This window comes from Erithacus rubecula, assembly GCF_903797595.1.
Source record: "Erithacus rubecula genome assembly, chromosome: 2".
Lineage (NCBI taxonomy): Eukaryota > Metazoa > Chordata > Aves > Passeriformes > Muscicapidae > Erithacus > Erithacus rubecula.
In genome coordinates this window covers 19,368,023-19,389,705 of record NC_136685.1, presented here as the reverse complement: position 1 = coordinate 19,389,705, position 21,683 = coordinate 19,368,023, and the positions used below count along the sequence as shown (strand labels likewise).

The 21,683-nt window shown below is 38.4% G+C and overlaps 1 protein-coding gene across 4 annotated transcripts in view; it reads left to right on the top strand.

Moving 5' to 3' along the window:
* The window catches only part of ERICH1 (glutamate rich 1), a 65,698-nt gene that overhangs the window by 3,705 nt on the left and 40,310 nt on the right, over positions 1-21,683 (top strand). For all 4 annotated transcript variants that reach the window (XM_079325641.1, XM_079325639.1, XM_079325638.1 and 1 more), the window contains exon 2: positions 11,325-11,516. In XM_079325641.1, the coding sequence (XP_079181767.1) occupies positions 11,325-11,516 (192 nt within the window). The remainder of the gene's footprint in view (positions 1-11,324; positions 11,517-21,683) is intronic.

The window sequence follows — 21,683 nt, the reverse complement described above, 5'->3', positions numbered from 1 at the left end:
CCCCAGCTTTATATGCTGAGCATGTCAACTTATGGTTTGGGATATCCCTTGAGTCAGCTGCTCCAGTTCTGGGTTCCCCCCACCCAATTCCTTGTGTACTTCCAGCCTTCTTCACCTGTGGGGTGGGGAACAGAAAGGGCCCTAAGACTGCTCAGCAGTAATGAAACCATCCTTGTATTATCAGTCTGTTTTCAGCACAAATCCAAAACAGCCCCATACCAGCTACTGTGAAGAAAATTAATTACATCTCAGCTAAAACCAGCACAGATTGTTATGGCAATATGTGGTTTCTTATGTTTTCAGTTGTGTTTAGTTCAGAAGTTTGAAAACTGTTCACAAGACGTTTGGATTTCTATGGGTTGCCTAATGTCTTAAATTAAAACTTCATATATATCTAGACAGCAAATAAAAATTCAACTGCATTGGAACTTCCAGAACTTTTTGTGGTGTATGTGTAATATTGATTTCTGTTATATGTATATGTAGGGATGCTTGCAGGAGTTGTTTGGTATTGTTGCAATCAAATATTGAAATCACTGCAAAGGGTGATATATTTACTCTCTGAAGAAAGCTATGTAGAAATTCAATTAAATGTATATTTTTTATAATATGACATTATGAAGATTCCTTTTGAATAATTAATGCAAAAGCTCTTTGGACTTTTGTTTGTGCTCAATGATACTACACCTGCCATACAAGGTATACTTGCTTCTTCTCCTCATGTGAAACTGTTTAAAATTTGTAAATTTTTTTTGCTTCAGTAATCTGAACTCATTCTGAGTAGCATTTTTTTTGTGTTCTGCTTTTTGATTTTTACTCTTTTCAGCTAGTTTGATGTCTGTTTTCCATATTACTACTATCATTTACCATAACATTTAACTTTAGCCCATGTGTGGTATAGTTCAATCTTCACTTTTACCCATGTGCTCTTTGCATCCAAATTTAGGCTTAACAAGATTTAAACTTTCTGAAACTTTATACCTGTGTTGGCAGCAGGTTGATCTCAGTGGGCAGTGGTAAGTGAACAGCCTTCCCCTTTCCTTTGCCCAAATCTGTCCAGAAGAGACAGGAAGCAAGTCTCACAGAATTACAGAATACACTGAGTTGGAAGGGAGCACAAGAATCATTGGAGTCCAGTTCCTGTCCCTGCACAGCACCATCTCCAAGAATCACACCATGTGCCCAACAGCACCATCCAAACACTTCTTGAGCTCTGCCAGGCTTAGTGCTGTGACCACATCCCTGGGGAGCTGTTCCAGTGCCTTCACCTCAGGGTGAAGAACCTTTTCTTGATATCCAACCTGAACCTCCCCTGGCACAGCTTCAGGCCATTCCCTCAGCCCTGTCACTGTCACCACAGAGCAGAGATCAGGGTCTGCCCCTCCTCTTCCCACACAAGAAGCTGTAGCTGCAGTGAGGTCTCCCCTCAGTCTCCTCCAGGCCTGAACAGTCCAAGTGCCCTCAGCTGCTGCTCATAGGGCTTCCCCTCAAGGCCCTTCACCATCTTTGTATGTCCCTTTTGGATGCTGTCTCACTGCTGTGTACTACTTTCTTATATTGTAGCACTCAAAACTGTGTTCAGGATTTGAGACTGGGGGACAATCCCCTCCCTTGCCCAGCTGTGCCTGATGCCCTCTAGAACACAGTAGGCCCTTTTGGCTGCCAGGGTACTGCTGGAAATCTTGTGCATCTCTAGTTTACAGTTGGTTCAACTCAGTGACCAGAATTATGATTATTAATAACAGTAATATTCACCAAAATTGAGCTTTAGTAAGAGTGTATGAGATATCTTTGGATATTTTCACTGTGGTCTATTTGATTGTGCCAAGTAAGAAAAAGATGATGGTGCAGTATGAGATACATATTTTTAAATTTTGCAGAAGATAGTATGCACAAATTGAAACTACAGTGAAGATGTTCTGTTTTCTGTGGACTGCAGTAGCAATAGACATTTTGCAGGGTTTTAAGGCAATGGCAGGGTTCTTATGAGCAGTGGAACAAAATCCTGGTGTTCTCATTGTGGTTAGGTAGCTTCATATCATCTTTGTCATGTCAAGTTTATTAGATGTCTAGGAGCTTGTGGCTGCAATTAAGGAGGCCTGCTGACAGATCTCTGAAACCTTTGTTGAGACAGGATGGCACGATCTGTTAGGCAGATTCCTGTTGAACTACACAGTCATGTAGAATTTGCTGACAGATGTAAAACCAGTCTTACTGATTTGAAAATGCAATGTGACAGAAACTGTGCTTGGTCTAGCTAAATAAGTTTCTTTTAAGCTAAGAAGAGAAAATAAATGTTGGCTTTTTCTAGCAATAAGTTACTGTTTTGTATCTGCAATTGCTATGAACTGTGTTGGTCAGGTCAGTTTCTCTGTAATAACTCTCCTTTTGTAATAACTGCTTCATTTAGGTGAATACATAGATACAAGGTGTTTAATCACTATATTCTTTCTCTTTCCTACCTTTCAGTCCTACTAATATGTGCCATATGCTTAAATAACTTCAGCTGTTTAAAAGTTGTCTCACTGACAGGAGAATTCTATATTACTGAGCTTTAGATTAAAAAGTGGGTTTCCATGTGCTGTAAAAAGATAAATGGAGATGTATTTTCTCAACTGCTACCTTAGAGCTTGTGCTCTAAGGATTATTAACTGGATTATTTCTCTCCACTGTGGTTCTCGAACCTGTAATAAAGAATAAGACAGGTGTAAAATTAGGGCGATTAGCATCTGATTTTTTTGTCTAATAGAATGTTGAAGACTAATAAATGCTGTTTCAGTGGGAATAATGTCAGTGGTCTTGAGACAAACCTTGATATTGTGAAGTTGCTATTATGCACTACATATAAAATGATAGCAGCTGTGTTTCTTGTGCAGTTCCCTGTGACATTCTGGTTAACAACCAGACTGAGATGCACCTGATACCTAGTAGTTCAAGCACAGAATTCATGTGACCTTGGATATAACTAAATCCTTCTATTATTTCATTCCCAAATAGTACATGTGGGTGCTTTTCACCATACATATGTAACAATATCTTTAGCAGTTAAAACCGTCTGTTATGTCTAATGTCAGTGAGACCAATTGTAAACTTGCAAAGAGAACGATTCCCACCTCCTGTAGACATCCTGTGAAGAACTCTACACATTTTTCCCTTTAAGATGTCACTAAAGTTTTGTGAGTCTTGTAGAACTAAAAGATTGTCTAAGGAGCTAGTCAAGTTTAGAATAATCAGTTTGTGATATCAGCATTTCACCATGGTGTTTCTACTCAGTCTCAGTTTTAGAGTTTTGTAGTTCAAAAAACAAAGCCAGCAAAACTTCGCAACAACCAAGCAACTCACCATAGCTTGTGGGAGAAATGGGATGAACAGCCTTTGTTCAAAAAAATGCTTGCTTCATGAAGGCAGATAGTTAAAAGTAAGGTGTATGAAGCTAAGAGACTGCTTTCCAGGCCAAAAGAGACTTCAGAATCAAGGTTTCTAACCTCTTTGAAGATCTCCAATGGGAAACATATTCCTTTATAATGTAGGATTCCTTTACCTAGTAAGGAGAGGCTGAAAAAGGCCCAGTGCTGAAAACAGTCAAGTTTTTCAAGTCTAAATGAAGACACAAACATGGTATGTGTCTTTGTGTTTTATACCAAAGGCAATTAGGCACTGAGAAAAAACCCGAATATGAGCTATGGAGTTCCTCTAGAATATTTTTAAGTATTGAGTAATATTGAGATACAAGTTTTTGGGTCTCAGTGTAGGTAGGTGTGTAAAATTACTTCTCCCAGTCATTCAGACAAGATGGAGTGGTACATTTTCTGGTCTTAAGATGCAAGTGAATTCTATCCTGAAATGTGAAGCTGAAAATTTACTTGGTGTCTTCCTCAGGAAAGCCTGTAATAAAATAGCAGTGCTGTTTGGAAGGAAGGACTATAAATTCATAGATAGATGTGATTGAGTCTGAAGTATGAAAACTGAAGATGTAGTCGATGATCTGCAGAATGGCCTCCTGTATGACTAAATACAAGATCTTGTAAGCTGTTAGCTTCTGTGTTTGTGTACAAGTGCCTCTTGAAAGAGACAGTCAGCTTCAGCCTGAATTTTCTGCTGCAGATCTTGCAGCCCTTGCTTTTTTATCCTTTTTTTATCCTTTAGCTGCTGTTGTAAGAGCCTGTTACCATAGCTTCGCCTGCAGGATGAGGACTGCTTGCAGACTGGGAGCACAAAGCTAAATACTGTACACGTTCCTGTGTACATAAAACTGTACTTTGATCACAGCTAGGTTTCTGCATATTTCACTGTATTTTCCCCCAGTTGGAAAGATCAATTTTGTTATTCCCATAATGCTGCTACAGTGCTTTTCTTTGGTTTGTAGCACAATCCATGGTGAAATGGAAATACGTCACTCTTGGCAAAACTGACCTTGCTGATAGCAAGAAAATGACATTTTCTTTTTCATTGTCCTGACTTGAACAAGAGCATCCCACCTTAGATGTTAGATACACCTTTTAGATGATCTGAACTGTCAAGCTACACAGAATGTAATTGCATGTCTCTGCATTGTTCTTTCATTCGTATCCCTGCATAGCTTGAATGTTTTTGGTAAAGATGAGGGGTAGTAGGAAAACGATACCCTGTTCAGGTGCCATGGAATGTTTTGCAGTGGTTTATTACTCTCTTCCTTGATTTTAATCTTTTGGTAGTTGCTGAACTGGTATCCCAAATGTGGGAATCTTCTCTGCAGCTAAGTGATCCCTATTCAGAGGATTTTGAAGTTAATGACTAAACAGCTATGAGGTTCCCTCAGGACTAGAATATGTTGTGCACACACATAAGCTCTCTTGACTTAATTCAAGCCTTTGGTCTTTGCCTTTGGTAAGGGGTCTTAGAGGTTTCAGCTGATTCTTTTTTGTTTCGCTTGTTCCCTTTTGGCTGTGGGGCTTGATGATTGGAGGTTTTGGGATTTTTTCTGAGCTTCGTATGTGTATATGTGTGTGTGTGTGGCTTTTGCTTATATTGGCAAGTTTAGGTCAAGGTTAATAAATTTAATTATCCTTGGAGATTCTGTGTATTGATTTCCATTTAACAGGGGCCTGTACTCAGTGCACCATCATCTCTACTGAGTATACCTTGGGCACCCAGAGGCTCGTTGGCAGAATTGGTGTCTTGTGTACATGAGGTCTCTGGAGCAATGTCTAATCTGCAGGCAAAACAGGGTATGCTGTCAGGCATCATAACTTCAGAGTGAATTTTGCCCTGGTGGCTGAAATGCAAATGGAATGCCTTTGTGAGGCTTGCAGAGTCATGACCCAAGAATCACTGTGTTAGGCCAAATAAACACAGAGCAAAGACCTTTGTTAATCATTTTAGCCACTTAGCAACTCCTTTCAGAAAGAATCCAGAAGATTCAAATTATGAAACAGTTCTGTATGGTTAAAGGAAAAGTAAGCTTTGTGGAGAATAGTTCAAAGGAATGAACAGCTCCTGGGCTGAAGTTATCATCAGTCTCCCACCTGCTATCTGTTAAGAATAGCAGCCAACTAACATTTTCTGTCTGTAGCAGTCTCTTAGAATGCTTTTACACTGTGTTGCTCTGAGTCCTGATAAACACAGTCATCTCTCTTTCAAGAGTCACTCTTTTTCAGGTGGTTCCCATGAGGATCTCTGGTCAAGAGTGTCCAGCCATGATTAGGGAAGAGGAGTTAATTCATGCAATGGGATTGTTATACCCAACTAGGCAAGGCCTTCTGCAATTTGCTCTAGTTGATCCTGCTCTGAGTTTTGGGATTAGACTGGTGATGTCTGGAGGTCCCTTCCAACTTTAACAGTTCTGTGATTTTTATGATCATGTAGTAAAGTGACTGTCCTGTCCTGACCTTCGTAGGAGTTGTGGTACTTGCATGATAAAAGACACTTCAAGGACTTAAATTCATTTGAACATAGAGAGTAATTCTTCAGTAACAGAGATGAACTGAACATTTTAATGAAGCCTTGTCCATATGTTCTGCATGAGGATTATCATTCTGTCTGCTCTTTCCGTCCTTTTCCATTCTGCTGTACTATCTTTCCTTCTGCTGTAGCAGAAATAGCATATTAGCACATCTTGCACATGGGATGGTTTCAGAAGAAGTTCCTGATTCTTCCGTTTTTGGAAAGCTTCTGTTTGTAGGAGAGACAAAGAGAACAAGTAGGACAACTTGCAAGCTTCACAAAGTTTAGTGCTCCCAGTGCCACTTTACTTTGCTCTTGCTGCCCAACTTTGACTTCAGTAGGCAGGAGGCAACCAAATGAGAAATGTGGGGTTACTTGCTGTATGCATGATAAGTAACCAAAAGTATGTGGCAAGCATTTTCCTCACAAATGTTTTTGAGGAAGCTGTCGCTGCACTGGAAAGTTCCTGATGTTATTCAGAACTTAATTTATTTAGTTCTTCAGCATACTTTTATTACAGTCTCTAGTCCTGAGTTTTAAGTCTTGCTAAGTCCTATTTCCAGCCCCAGAATGTTCATAAATCTGCAGTGTTATGTCAGTGTGTTTGTGGGTAGTCTGCTTATGTATGTCATATGAATTCAGTCAAGGTAACAATTTAATACATAGGTGCCAAAAATGCTTTTATTTGAAGGAGGCTCCTTATTGTTCTTGAAAAATTATTAGTAGAAAGACCATGAATGTTCACAATTTGTATCAGTAGCTAGCATGTGTTCTGCATTGTATTTCTTGGAGTTACATTTTGCTTTCTTTATGTGGTGTCAAACTGTAGAGACCAGGTGCTTTTTCAGTTTTCTGATGTATTTGTACTTCCCTATTTCCAGACATGGATTGTCAAGAATTAGCCATGGTACTAGTTTGGTACCTATTGCAGCTTGTTATTATGTCTGAAAATACTGGCTCCTTTTTGTCACTGAGGAGTTCCTGGAAAGTCAGGTGTTATGATGTTTCTTCAGCTCATTGCACAGTAGGAATATTTTGATAGTGCGTCATGTTTTCAAGCTGGAAAGTGACTTTTTTTTTTTTCTTTTAAAATTAAATTAAAACCTTAGATCAGAATCAAAAGACCACATGAACCTGTGCAGTTCTCCATCAGTTATGTTGACAGGAAAACATCATCAAGAAATAACTATGTGGTTACTAAATTGATTATACTATGGCTATGGTGAGAGTAAGTCTTACTCCATTTTGAAACTATTAGGTAAGATGCATTTCTGGTAGTAAGTATTTTTGCTTGAATTTCCTTTATTGCTATTTTTTTGTTAAGAAGTAATTATTTTTAAGTGTCTGAGCAGTTCTTACCAAATGGACTGATCTCTGATGCTGAGTAGTATCAGAGACTACCAGTTTAGTACCATGTTAGGGAGAGGTTTTCAGTAGGCTAGAACTGCTCTAGAAGACCATTCTCCTGTGGTTGAGCCAGTGTTTGTGGATATCACATGATACCCTTTTTTCACGTGATTGCAGCAATAAAACCCTCTGGAAAGGGCTTCCTTTGTCACCTGAAAAATGTTTTGGTGGCTCAGTTCCCTGTTAACTGCAAAGCAGAGTACTGCTTTGGAGCAGGTAAAGCTGCTGAGGATGGCAGAATGGGTAATCCTCAGAACTTAATTTCTTTGTTCACTTATACTGAGGACCACTTTGTTCAAAAGGTTTTGGGCTGCAAGCAGATTTTTTTTTTTTTTTTTTTTTTTTTTTTTTTTTTTTTTTTTTTTTTAATTTAGGCTAGAATATACCTAGGATTTCAAATAGCTCACAATAAGTCAGTCAGTTTTTTCAGCACTCTGGCAATTCTAGGGATACTAACCAAATCTGCAGATTACACAGATACAAAACTGGGAGGAGCTGTTGGCTCCCTCTAGGGCAGGGAGGCCCTGCAGAGAGACCTCAGCAGATCTTAGGGCTGGGCAATCACCAACCATAGGAAGTTTAACAAGTGCTGGATTCTGGGGCAGCCCTGTCTGTACAGACAGGAGAATGAGATTCTAGAAAGCAATGCCATGGAAAGGGACCTGGGGGTCCTGGTGAATGGCAAGTTGAACATGAGCCAGCAGTGCCCTGACAGCCAGGGGGGCCAGCCCTGTCCTGGGGGCACCAGGCACAGCATCACCAGCCAGGCAAGGGAGGGATTGTCCTGCTCTGCTCTGAGCTGGGGCAGCTTCACTCAAGTGCTGGGGGCAGTTTTGGACACCACAATATAAGAAAGATGTTAAGCTATTAGAGAGTATCCAAAAGACACAAAGATGGTGAAGGGGCTTGAGGGGAAGCCCTGTGAGCAGCAGCTGGTCTTGGGGGCTTGTTCTGTTCAGCCTGGAGGAGACTGAGGGGAGACCTCACTGCAGTTGCAGCTTCTTGTGAGGGGAAGAGGAGGGGCAGACCCTGATGTGGTGACCAGTGAAAGGACCCAAGGGAATGGCCTGAAGCTGAGTCTGGGGAGGTTTAGGTTGGATATCAAAGAAAGGTTCTTCACCCAGAGGGTGTTTGGGCACTGGAACAGCTCCCCAGGGCAGTGATCACAGCACCAAGCCTGACAGAGCTCAAGAATCATTTAGACAAAGTTCTTGGGCACACGAGTCTTGGGACTCTTGAGGATGGTCCTGTGCAGGGACAGGAGTTGGACTTGGTGACGTTGTGGGTCCTAACTCACCTGATTCTGTCATTCTTCATTCACCTGAGGAAGGTGAACTGCTGGGATTCATTGCTTCCTGTTATCTTCAGAAGGCTTGAAATACATCAGGTTTAAAATGAAGACCTTGCAATGTCTGAAGTGTCAACATTGCTCACTTCTATTTTGTTACAGTTTTTGGAAATCACTAGTTATTTTAAGAGATGACTTGTGTCAATGCTGAGATGCTCTGACACAGATATGAAAACTTGGTAGGCAGTAAAGAACTTGGTCACTCCACACCAGTGTCTGCTGAAAACTCCAGCCAAGTGGATGTTGCTTTGGTGAATCTATCACTATTCCTGATCTAGATACTTCTTTCTGAGCAAGAGATCTTTATTAAAGAATAGCCTCCTCAGTGTTTGTATCCTCCAAGGCAGGCATTCTATCAGCTTGCTTTCTCAAGCAAAGATATTAAAGATGGGGAGAGCTCCCCATAGGAATAGAAGGAATGAATGTATCGCAGCAGGTCTCATCTTGCTTTTTGAAATAATGCTATTGTGTGTATGAGTATAGTCCCTCAATTTTTAAAATGAGAAGGAAAAGGTGATGTAATCTGGGGGGAGATGACTAAGATGGGGGGCCTAAAATCCAGTGTAGTTATGAGGAGGTTGCTCTTCTCAGCAGATTTGGAGATATATCTGTGTATCGAGATTCATCAGTATGTCAATGATCATTTGCTTTGGAAGAATAGTTCCCTCAGTACAAGTGCTTGAATGTTAATCTGTGTACTGGTTGTGGATGTGCCAGAGTTAATGTTCTTCATAGCAGCTCCCGAGGTGATGTGTTTTCTGTATTTGTGGTGAAAATAGTGTTGATGACTCAGGCATCTTTTTGTTATTGTTGAGCAGTGCTTACATGGAGTCAAGGCCTTTTCTGCTCCTCACTTCACCCCACCCCACCAGTGATGAAGCTGGGATTGCACAAGGAATTGGGACAGCTCACCCCAGCTGACCCGAGGGGTATCCCACACCATATGTTGTCATACTCAGCATACAGAGCTGGGAGAAGGAGGAGGAAGTGGGGCACATTTGTCTTCTCAAGTCAATATTGCATGTGATGGAGCCCTGCTTTCCTGAGGGTGACTGAACACTGCCTGCCCATGGGAAGTGATGAATGAATTCAATGCTTTGCTTGCATGCATGACTCTTGCATTTAACTGTCTTTAACTCAACCTGTGAATGGTCTCAATCCTATCTCTCTGATTATTTCTCCCATTCCATGTGGGGGGAAGTGAGCAAGCAGCTGGGTTGGACTTGGCTGCCTATTGGCATTAAACCATGACATTTAGTAATGGCTGTACTATAGATTATTAAAATGCCATAGTGTTAGTAGCAGTTCTTGGGGAAAGGATTCAGGATAAACCTCTTGGATAACTTGCTTTAGAGTCAGAGATCTGCAAAAGGCAGTTAACTTTGTCTCATTACACTGGTTATTTCTGTCTACTTTCTTTAGCTGAGGAGGGCAATTGTGGATTTTTGGGATTTTTTATTGTTTGTTTTCTGGTTGTAGACTAACAACAAAACACACAGTCACTTTTTTATGTCTATGTGGAAACTAGTCATAGCCCATAACAAAGCATTCTCTCACATAGTTAAACATGAGAAAGCATAGCTGCCAAGATACAGTGGAGGTCCAGTTTGTCAATCAAAGACTGGTGGTTCAAGGATGAAGGGTTTTTTTTTCAGTTGTGAAGTAATTTATTGACAAGTTATGTGACAATAAAATGTTTTTCTGCTGCAGTGGGATGCATTCTTCTTACAACAATTTAAGTTATTTTCTCCTGGCAGAATTACTTTATTATGAATCTGCAGCAGGTTGCCTGTGTAGTGTCCACAGAATGTACATTAAATGTGAAGTTGCTGTTCAGATGATGTTTTTCTCTAAATATCTTTTTTACCACCTCCACATACTGCAATATTGCCTTGACCACATGGAATTGGTGAAACTAGAGATGTTGCTTTGCAATGGATAATAACCTATTGTAATACTTTATACTTTAGTATAATGTTTTTTTGAGTTGTTGAAGTATACATGTATATATAAAAATGATAATGGTTTTGTTAAATGAGTAGATTATTTGCATATATTTCTTTAATCAAATGATACTTGCATTTGACTAACTTGTAGCAGATTGTCAGTGTCGTCAGAAATGGGCCCATAAGAAGAAGAGGCGTATAAGAATACTGATAATTCTGTAGAAATAACTGGCTACCATGTGTTTCTGCTGCTGTCTACTTCGTTTTTCTGTGTGATTAAATCATTGTAGCTTACAGATTTTAATGAGTAATTCAATTACAGTGCCTCTTTGCCAGAAGAGACCTGCATTTTGGGCAGCCTTATGACTCTTGAATAGGAAGATTCTTGTTTGAAAAATTAATGTGTGTTTAGTCTATAAATATACTGTTAATTTATTGCCAAAATGTAGTCAAATAGGAGACTTCAAATGTAACCTTGCTACTGAACTCTGGTTTTTAAAGCTGTTTTTCTGGTTCAAGTTTTGAACTTAAATATATATATTTTCAGTTTCACCTTTGAAAGGTAGGGACTGCTTAAAACAGAGTTCTGTGGAATATGCGGAAAACTCGCATATCAATTAGTTGTTGGGTTTTCTGAAGTCTTAAAGTATTTTTAAAACACTGCATTTCTTCCTGTTAAAAAAAGTTTTCTTACCCTGCAGTATTCTTGGCGAAATTACTGAAGAGACTCTATGGTGAAACTTCATCTTCTCTTGTTCATACTTCAAGTAGAGAAGAGGAGGTGGTTCTTGAAAATCTTGGATCAAAATCTAAAGAAAAGAATTCGGACAATGTTCAGACTTCATCAGCAGAATGTAGCACATCAACTAATATACACTGTGAATCAATTCAAGGTGAGACTGTGTTGTCTTATTTCTGATAATATGCTTTTAAATATAGGTGCTTTATTTCAGTATAGTATGTCATTTTTTTCATCTATTGATACCAAAAGATGAATTTGAGTACTGGTGCTAATGGTACTTAATACCTGGAACATTTGAGATCCTATGAAAGTTAAGAAATAGTCTTGGTGTATATGCATGGATGTAGCATTTAGCAGTAGCAAATATGAAAGCTCAGTGTAAGCTGTAATGCTCTTTGATACCATGTCTCTTAAATAGTGAAAAAATGACTCCTGTTGGTATAGCTCTGCTCAGCTGTTAAAGATATAGATGAAGATTGGTGGGAATAGATGATCCTGCCCTCATGCTGCAACAGAAGCCCCATGGGGAACACAAATCCAACAGAAGGCAAATATTAATTCACAGACTATGTTAGTCCCTTGAAAAAGAGCATTATGTTGTGTGTGTTTATGCAATAAACATGGCACATGAATATTTGAACAGGTAAGTAAAAGTCCTTTTTTTTTTTTCTAAACAAGTTGTAAAATATGAATGGCATGCCAAAAGATGGAGATGGAAAATGAAGTCTCTGTGGTATTACTTGTGGGTGAAAGGCTCTGAGCACAAGTATAGTAGGAGTGTGAATTGCTTTGTGTTTGTCTAAAACCAGATTTTGCTAGAACTAGAAGGCTGTTAAACAGACTTCAAATAGAGAGGGATGTTTCACAAAAGTATAAAATGTTTCCTCTGGGGGAGATGGTCATCCTTCTTACTTGCTCACAGGGAAGAACTGGTTGTGATGTGGTCTGAGATGGGAGATTAATGTCCAGAAATAGGTGAACAGAATGATTAGGAGGGTTAGAACTGTGTGCTCCATAACAGGTGTTTGTCTTGTTCCAGGATCTGCTTGGTGGGATTAATGAGAGGATTGGTCTGAATTGCAGAGAAGCATTGAAGAGCTAGTTCAAGAGTAACCTGTCAAAGAACAAGAATGTCTTATTTTGACATGTAGAAAACTAAGCAAATATGGCAGGATGCCTGTCTGAGCTCAAATGAGTCTAGGAGAGCAGCAAAGGGAAGGTGAAGGAAGGGTAGCTGGGACAAGGTAGGTGAGGAGCTGTGTCATCACTGTGGAAATAGTCCCACAGTGCCTGGCAAAGAAGGGGAGAACATCTGTGAACAGGAACCAGGTTCAACCAGCAGTCCAGTGACACTGGGAAAGTTAATAGTGACAAGGCTGGTCTGAGGTGAAGCCAGTATGTCAAGTCTGTGTGTCAGTGTGTGCATCAATTGGTCTGAAATATCCCTCTGGTCACTTTGGGTCACCTGTCCCAGCCATGTCTCCTTCCACTCACCCCCAACTTCCTCACCAGTGTGGCAGTACAAAAAGCAGGAAAGGCCTTGGCTCTCTGCAAGCTCTGCTCAGCAATAACAAAAACATTTCTGTATTATCAACCCTGTGTTCAGCACAGATCTAGAGTACAGCCCCATACCAGCCACTGGGAAGAAAACTAGCTCTACCCCAGCTGAAACCAGCACACCATTGCTGTAATAGAAGATTGCATGGAAATTTCAACTTTTGTAGTTTGTATGTTTTGTACTCAATTTGGTTTTCAAGATTAGTACTTCTGGTACTTTTTTTGTGTAGTTAATAATGAAAAGCATGTTGTCAGAAGATTGATAAAGCATTAAACTTATTCTGTACAATGATATGTGATAGCGTTTGGAACTAATAGTCTTTTCAAAATAGGTATCAGGCTAGTTATTTTCTCTGTGATAAAAGTGTGCTAATTTTACACAACTATGGAGTAATTTCTTAAGCTAAAACTATCTTCATTTGTAGTGAATCTATACCATTCCTTACAAATTAGGGCCTGGCAAAACTCCCACTGAAATTAGAGGTGAGAGAGGGAGTTTATTTGACCTTGTGATTTATAACTCCTCTGATTTGTTTATAACTGATTCCTAATGCAATATTCTTCAAGGTAATGAAAGAAAAGCTTTTTATTTGGAATCCTAATACAGGGAAAATATAGTTTATGGGATAGGAAACATGGAATAAGAGGAACAGGTTTATATTTTGGATTTTCATAGCAGAGCAACGAGGCTGCTTTTGAAACTAACGGCAACTATAACTGAGCTTGTTTTCTATTGGAGGCATGCAAATGCCACAGTAGTACAGACAGAGTTCTGCCTAGTTTCAAGTTCAATATATAAGTACTTAAAAAATAAAAGAAGCCTTGAAATTAACAACTCATAAGAAAGAAAGATAAATTAGTTATCCATCTGGGAAACCAACACGCAACCATTCTTTTCTGGTTCTGATTTTATTTAAATTCAACGAGCTCTTGCATTTACATGTGGTGATTTATTAGCATTGGACACTGAAAGTATGTGTTTAGAGATAGGTAGCACGTCTAAGCTGTAAACTCTGTGGCCTTGGTGAAGGAAAACCATAAAAAGCATTGATTGAATTTTTTTATCATAAACTGTTTTAAGTGACTTCTTATTTCCACACCAAAGATTATGGGCATAGCTACAAGACAGCTGATGATTTAAGTTACAGTAGTCAAAGATGGCTATTTGAAAGCAACAATGGAAAATTAATGATTTTTTTTTTTTGTAGATACTGTTTCTTAATTTGAATGTGATTATTTCAGTCCTACTGAAATACTACTAAAAATTATCTAGTCTCAATAAAGAGTTGAGGATTTCTTAAAAAATAAACTGACTTAAATATTTTCTAATGTTAAATAACAGATTTTACTATAAAACTCATTACAATGTCCTATTGGCTTTTAACAGTTATTCTCAGATTGTGAAAATACCATTACCAATTTGTCTGAGCTAAGCCACCACCACCTTCCCCCTGCAAGATTCTGATCTTTATTGGAATGCAGTTTGCAGCATTGCCTTTAAATTTTATGGGCATGTCCCTATTGTCCTTCCAGATGCAGGCTTTTAAGATCATACTTTTATGTCCTGTAAATATTTGCATTTATTTGCCTTTTTTGAGACCATGTTGAAGTTCAGATGCTTCAGAAGATGGAACATCAGGACCTATGTTAATTATTTATTCTCATTTAAATTTTGGATAATTAACAGTTTAGTTTCAGAAAGGATTATCCCATAAAGCTCCACATAGTTCTGGAACCGAAGCTTACAATAAGATCTGGAATAACTGGAGGTGGAAGGCAAATTCTGAGGGACACTGTCCTTTGTAACTACAGAAAGGGCTTCTGAATTGTATTAGTGTTTTCTTCAGGAAGGTGATAATTCTGTTGGGCATGGAGAAAACATGTGGAGGTGTCATGCTTCTTCTGGACCCCCAGAAGAAGAGTAGTCAGATCTGTTTACTTGAGAAGAGAAATTTTGGATTTTTTAAAAACAAATCAACCAAAACAAAATACCCACACATACATAAAAAAAAAAAAAAAAAAGGAAACCACCCCCTCCCCCACAAAAAAAAGCAAAACCAGCCAGCCAAAAAACCAACCAATGAAACAAATGACAAACCAAACCAAAACAAAGCACTTGCCTCTGTGCAGAATTTGAGGGTGTAGATATTAAGATACACCTTCACTTTGGATTATAGTTGTCATAAATCACTCTTTATTCCCCTTTTGTGCCAAAATACTTTATAAGAAAATGAATGCAACCAAAGTAGGGACACCTATCCACAGGACAGTTAGAAAATACTTTATAAATGCTCTTCCCCTTGAGGAACTTGATTCCTCTATTGCAAGAGCTGTAGTTCTTAAGACTTTCTTCCTACTTCAGCATAAAATTAAAGAGGGTCTAGATTGTAATCTTTATTACCTTAAAGCATTTAAAAGTTTCACATGTGTGGTTCTACAAAGGTTCATTACTTGATTCTTATGGCAGGCAAAATATTAAAAGAGAGCAAAAAAGAGAGCTGAAAGCTCCTAAAACAGGGGATTGTTCTTCCTAAATGAAGGATATTTTATGAATATGTTTCCAAATGCTGTATTAAAATGCTTTAAAACTTGCTATATCACAAAAAAATTAAAATGGTATCTGGCAAAAGACTGAGCATTTCAAAATACAAATTTTTCACATAGTTATGAGTTGTTGCTAAATTCTGTCCCAATAATTTGTTTTGTTAGATTTTGACCTTTGTTAGGGCTAGATCTATGTGCAACAAGGATTGATATAATGAGAAATGTTTCTTGTGAGGTCTGTAGTTCTGTGATTTCTTTACTTCTTTATTGATATTTTAAAACCTCAGTCATTATTTCTAATAGTTTAGTAGTATATATTCAAATGTCACATGCATGCTTCTAACTAGAGATTTGCTAATTGTAGAATTGACTTTTTCACAGAATCACAGAATGGGTCAGGTTGGAAGGGACCACAGTGGGTCATCTGATTCAACCTCCCTGCTCAAGCAGGGTCATCCTAGAGCACGTGGCACAGGATTTCACAGCCTCTCTGGGCAGTCTGTTCCAGTGCTCAGTCACCTGCACAGTAAAGAAGTTATTTCTCATATTCAGGTGGAGCTTCCTGTGCATCAATTTGTTCCCATTGCCTCTTGTCCTATTGCTGGGCACCACTGAGAAGAGCCTGGAAATGTTCTCTTGGCACCCTGTGCTTTAGATACTTACACACATTGATGAGGTCCCCTCTCAGGCATCTGGAGGCTAAACAGGCTCAGCTCTCTCAGCCTTTCCTAGTATTGGGAAATAGCTTCCTTAGTCTCTGATCTTTTTCTTGATCAGAATTACAGCTACTTCTTATAAGACTTGGGATTTACTGATCAGTATTTAGCATCTTCCGTATAAAAATAAAAATTTCAGAGTTGCTGAAGAAGCATAATTGCATTCAAGTGAAATATACAGTGTTTAGTTTGTCAGTATAAAGCATGCTGTGCCACTTTTGATTTTTGTTTCTTCCCTAGTTCTGAAAAACTAATTTGAAATGCAGAGAGCCTAGCCAGAGTTTTGGATCTTATGGAGACAACTTAAACTTTTCTTCTTTATTTATTTAAGTAAGAAATAGTGATGAATGTTACTAAGCTGTTGCTAGTAATAGATTTTAGTTTTCTAAAAAAGTTGGAGTCCATGTTTTGCTATATAAATAGACAAACCACAATTTACTCATTATTCATTAAATAAAAATATGGATGTCTTATCAAATGTGAAATATCCCAGCATTGTTATCCTATATGAGGAATTAATGTCAAAATTCAGTACAGCTCTGTGATTATTTTGTGTTCTCCTTTTTATTTATTCCACTGAAGTTATTGATGCTGACAGTGTACTGCATTTAGATCATCACTACGACCCCAGGACTGTGTCCTTCCTTATATGAATCCTGTCTTCCTGCAGACATTTTAGTGTAGAAAACTAAAGCTAGTGACAGAAATGCCTAGAAGACAAAACTTGTCCAAAAAATATGCATGAACTGCCCTGCCTTTTAGTTGATCAAGTTGATGAAGTGCTTATGGTTGAGAAATTAAATTCTAGCAGTACTCAGTGCAATAAACAACTTGTTAAACAATTCAGCTTTGCTTTAGTTAATTACTTTGAAAAGCTGTCTATTGTGAATAAGCTAAAGAGCAATGAAAATTGTAATTATTATACAATAAAGTGTTGTCACACATTCTTATAGTCTTTTCTCAAAGGTTTAAAGGTTTATATATATTACAGTACTATTATGCTGTGCAAATGGGACAGATGTATCCAGCAGTATAACATTTGATTGAAGGTACCAGCCCATAGTGGCTGTGGTAAAAATGGTGCCCAACAAGTTCTACAAGCCAGTATAGCTACATGCTTTAGGGAAACATAGAAATCTGGGATTTGGGTAGGAGAAGAGAAAAAATACCAAAATCGAGCCTAAAAACCCAACCAATCTAAATCCCTCAGAAAAACCAAAAAACCCCTCTCTCTGTTCAGACTGAGTAGGCTGCATGTATAATATCTGTACTTCTGTTTGTGACAGAAACAGTTCTGTTGTTGTCTCCAGTTCCTCTAGCAATGTTTTGTGAGTTTTGGAGAGGTGGTTTGCTGCTGGTTGGCAGATTCTTTCCTTTTCCAGTGTTCTTATGTATAATGTTAACTCATTCTCTTCTACATGCTCATTTCAAACAGCTTAGCTTTCACAGGGAGAGCTGCTGGCCTCTGTGATACCCCAAAGCAGTTTAACAAGTAGCTCATCTAACAGTGTGTAGTGGTTGCCTGTGTAGAGTAGAAAATGCCAGCTTTAGCTCTAAGTGTTAACAAGCTCTAAACCTAAACTAGTCAACTACAGGAAAACTAATTGTCTTGGTAAAGGAAATGGAAAAATGGCTTAAGAACTTGATAAAATAGCCTTGTTTTACCAAGAGATGGCTGATAGTACTAAATTGGATCAAACTGTAGGGTAGTGATTGTGTGTTAGCATTCCCACTGTCTGCCTTGACTCCTTGTTTGAAATAATTTTCCATGTCTTGATGATAGAACAAGTTGTTTGAGACACCACTCCTGCTCCAATTTACACTGGGGAGTTTATCACTTAAGCTACTATTGTCAAAATCATAGTTATTCAGAGTCAAATCCTGTATTTTCTGCTGTTGCATAAGCTTACTTTCTGCTTGTGTTTCCTATCAACTCTAACCTCTAACAATTATTTGAAAAGTGGAAATGTTTATAATGTGATCTTGATGCTGAACTATGTCCTGAGAAAATACTTTTTCCGTAATATTTTGCGCTTTATGTTGTTTTTTACACAAATGAAAATGGACTGTTACCAATAACTTCTAGTAATGGAATAGAAAATGTGAGTTTAGATTTAAATTTTGTTTGCTTTTACTCTTAGGAGCACATTTCTTTATTTTCTGGTCTTGTTTCAGGTATGTTCCAATAATGACATAATCACTTCATCAGTGAGGATAATTAAATAATTACAACTTAGACATGGCCTTTTAGATTCAGTGTTGTTGCTGGGGTTTTTTTGTTATTTTGTTTGGTTGTTATTTTGTTTTTGATTGGTTTTTTTTGTAAAGGGGATTGATTAACAGGGATATATTTGGCTTTTGAGAAATGTGTTGAACACATAAGATTTGTATCAGGAGAAGTAATTAAGCTGGGTACTCACAAAACATTAAGATAACCTTATAATCCTGTTTATACAGCTAGAAATCTTAGACATCTAATCAAAATATTGCATATAGCCATGTACCAGGGCATATATGGGACACATATACCATTCAGCTGTATAGTTTGTTTCATCATTACCACCTATATTCAACTTTCAGAAAACGGCAGAATTTTAATTCCACCACCTGCCTGTAGTCAGAGTCGCGTCTGAATTGTTCTGTTTTCATCCATCAGTGTTTTTTCCATGCTTCACTCTCACTTTGTTTCCTGCTTAAGTTTTCATTACTTTTTGCACGGAAATGTAGATATTTGAATGATTCATATGTAAAAGGCAAAAACACCTTCCTCAGATCATGAGTGAGAACAAGAGTTAGGATTTGTATTTAATCAGTTTTTTCTCTGTGACAAAGAGTGTCTGACACTCCTAATGTAGTGAAACTGATGCTGGGTTATAATGGTAAGTGTGTCTCCAGTAAAATGAGCTATAGTACAGCTTTTCTATGTGTGTAAAAATTACTCTAGTGTACATGTGGGAACTAGTGAGGGAAATAAATGTGAGATCTCTTGTTCCTTGTTTTTTATGAATTTCCCATCCCAAGTTTAGGCCTTATAAAAGTCTGTATTGACCTCAGTTTCCTTTTGAAGTTTTGGTTTTCAACAAGCTGAAGGAAAACACCATAATGAGGAAGTACTTCTAAGGATTTTCTCATTTTGTTTTCTTCTTTCAATGCTCTAGTCTCATACCCTCTGTAATCTATACTTTTTCTTTTCAATGGACTGAAGAACTTCTGGGAAGTGTCAGAAGGGAATTGTAATGAACTGGCTTGAGTTTCAGCATTCTACCAGGCACAAGTGGTGTACACCCTAAGAACTGGGAGCAGTCATCTGTAATATGGCTAGGACTCTGAAAAAATAATACCATGGGTGTTAAGTGAAAACATGCTTTGCTTGAATATCAAAGGATAGTGGACTTGTTTTTGTGTAAACATAACTGAATAAAGTATCCAAAATTAAAATCAATCCAAAAAATTCAGTACTGCTATCTGCACTAATATGTTGTGACCTTTAGTATCATAAAAAATGATTATTGGAATGAAATAAATGTACTGTACTGCTTCCCCAAAATGTTTTCCAACAGTTGCTGATTTTCTGAGCCAGAGGACATGTATCTCTTCAATTATAAGACCTTTTTCTTTTATCACTTTATTGTTTAAATGTATGTAATTGTGCAATTTAGAATAGAACTTTAAACTTTTGCATTTTACTTGGTAAAGAGGGAAATTTGTCCTTCCATAAAGAATAGCAGGCATCTTCAGAATTATAAAATTTTTGAACTCTGAACTTGCAGAAGAAAAAGCTTTTTCAGCATTCTGTTACATGTATTGGTGGTAATAAAATATATGACAGTAATAAGAGTGTACTTGAGATAACTGGATATCTTAAACGTTCAGAAAACTTTTTTTTTTGGTATTTATAAAAAGATAGAGAATCTTTGGGAGGAATATATATCTCGTCTTCTGCCAAGAATGACTTCTTCTTGAGTGACTGCCTTTGTTTATTCCAATAAAGTAAAGAAGATGAGGTAGAGTCTATAGTGACTGGTAGAGTCTGGTTGGTTTTTTTTGTTTGTTTTCCACCCAGTGTGATTTCTCTAGTATTGATGGAGAGAATCCTGTTGAAGGCTGCTGTCAGGCAGTAGGAGTTCCATCCTCCAAGCTGTACTTTCTGGTTGCACAGAGGACTACAAGCTTCTGTCTGTGTAAAGCACTCTAATGTGTGTTAGACTGGAAGACAAGCCTGTGCTAAGTCAACCTGGGAACCTCATGTCCCTGAGGTTACTTTTTGGTACCTTATCATAGAAGACTGAAAGAGCTTGGTGTCCAGGAACTTGGATACTCTGAACAAAAATGAATATACATTAGGGAATGGGTATGTATTTAGGTATACTGAGTTTGTTCATTCTGTTGAAGGACATTTTGATGTGTTCATATTGATCAACAGGAAAAACATTTATTTTTCAGTACCTCAGTTTAGGAGGATACTCAAGGTGTGTACAGTTAGTCACTGCTACTGGCTTTGGTACACTTGAAGGAAACGACTCTTACCTGGGATTTGTGTCCTCTTTTTATAGATGCTTGTCTTGCTAGTCAATGAAGGGGAAAGTTATTGTGTACAGATAATGAGGTGTATATGATTCCTTGGGAATTGTCAGAGTTTTGGGGTCACAGTGTCACTTGTATGCAATAAAGATGAGGAATAGCTATAACAGGGTTATATTCTAGCTTACATTCTAAGTAAAATCCTACTTTCATACATGTTTTTAAGGGAAATAACAAACCTCATTCTAGGCTTATTTTTGTCCTGGTCATACCTACTGTAACACCTGCAGAAAATGCCTAATACAAACAATGACTTTTGTAGAGGGTATGACACTGAACTACTCAGACCTCGTATTTGATTCAGCATCAATTCCTCATTTCCTGTGTATGGTGTTTTAAGAATGGTACTCAAATTTAGTACTAGAAAACCACCAGGTGCTCCCTTCCCCTTCTCCACTGGGAGACAAAAGACAGGGATCATAGGTCAAGATAAGGGCAGTTTACTGGAAACAGCAATGAGATAGAAAAACAAACATAACAGCAACAATGCTAAAAACAAAGAGAGGGTGATTTACAGGCAAAATGTTCACCCTAGCCCAGGACACTGTGAAACAATGGCAAACAGCTCTTCTGCCTGACCGGCATTACCTGAGACTGGAAAGGGGCAAGGAGCACCCTTTCTTCTTGGCAGCTAGAGTCCCTTTTCCCAGTCCCTGGAAGTGGCATAAGGTGGTACTGAGGAACAGCAGTGTCTTGGCCATGTCCTCTGGGCACAGTGCAGGGCTGCCCAGAGCTCCTGGATCAACTACTCGGGTGGGCTCAGCCTACCCAGCAGCTGTGACTGCAGGCATGAGCCACTGCACCTGACTGCTGTAAAAAATAATTAGCTGTCCTGGACAGAACTAGGACACAGTGCTCTTCTGTATAAAACCTGGTTTTGGGGATGAACTCTTTCTGTCTGCTTGGAAAAGTGATAATTG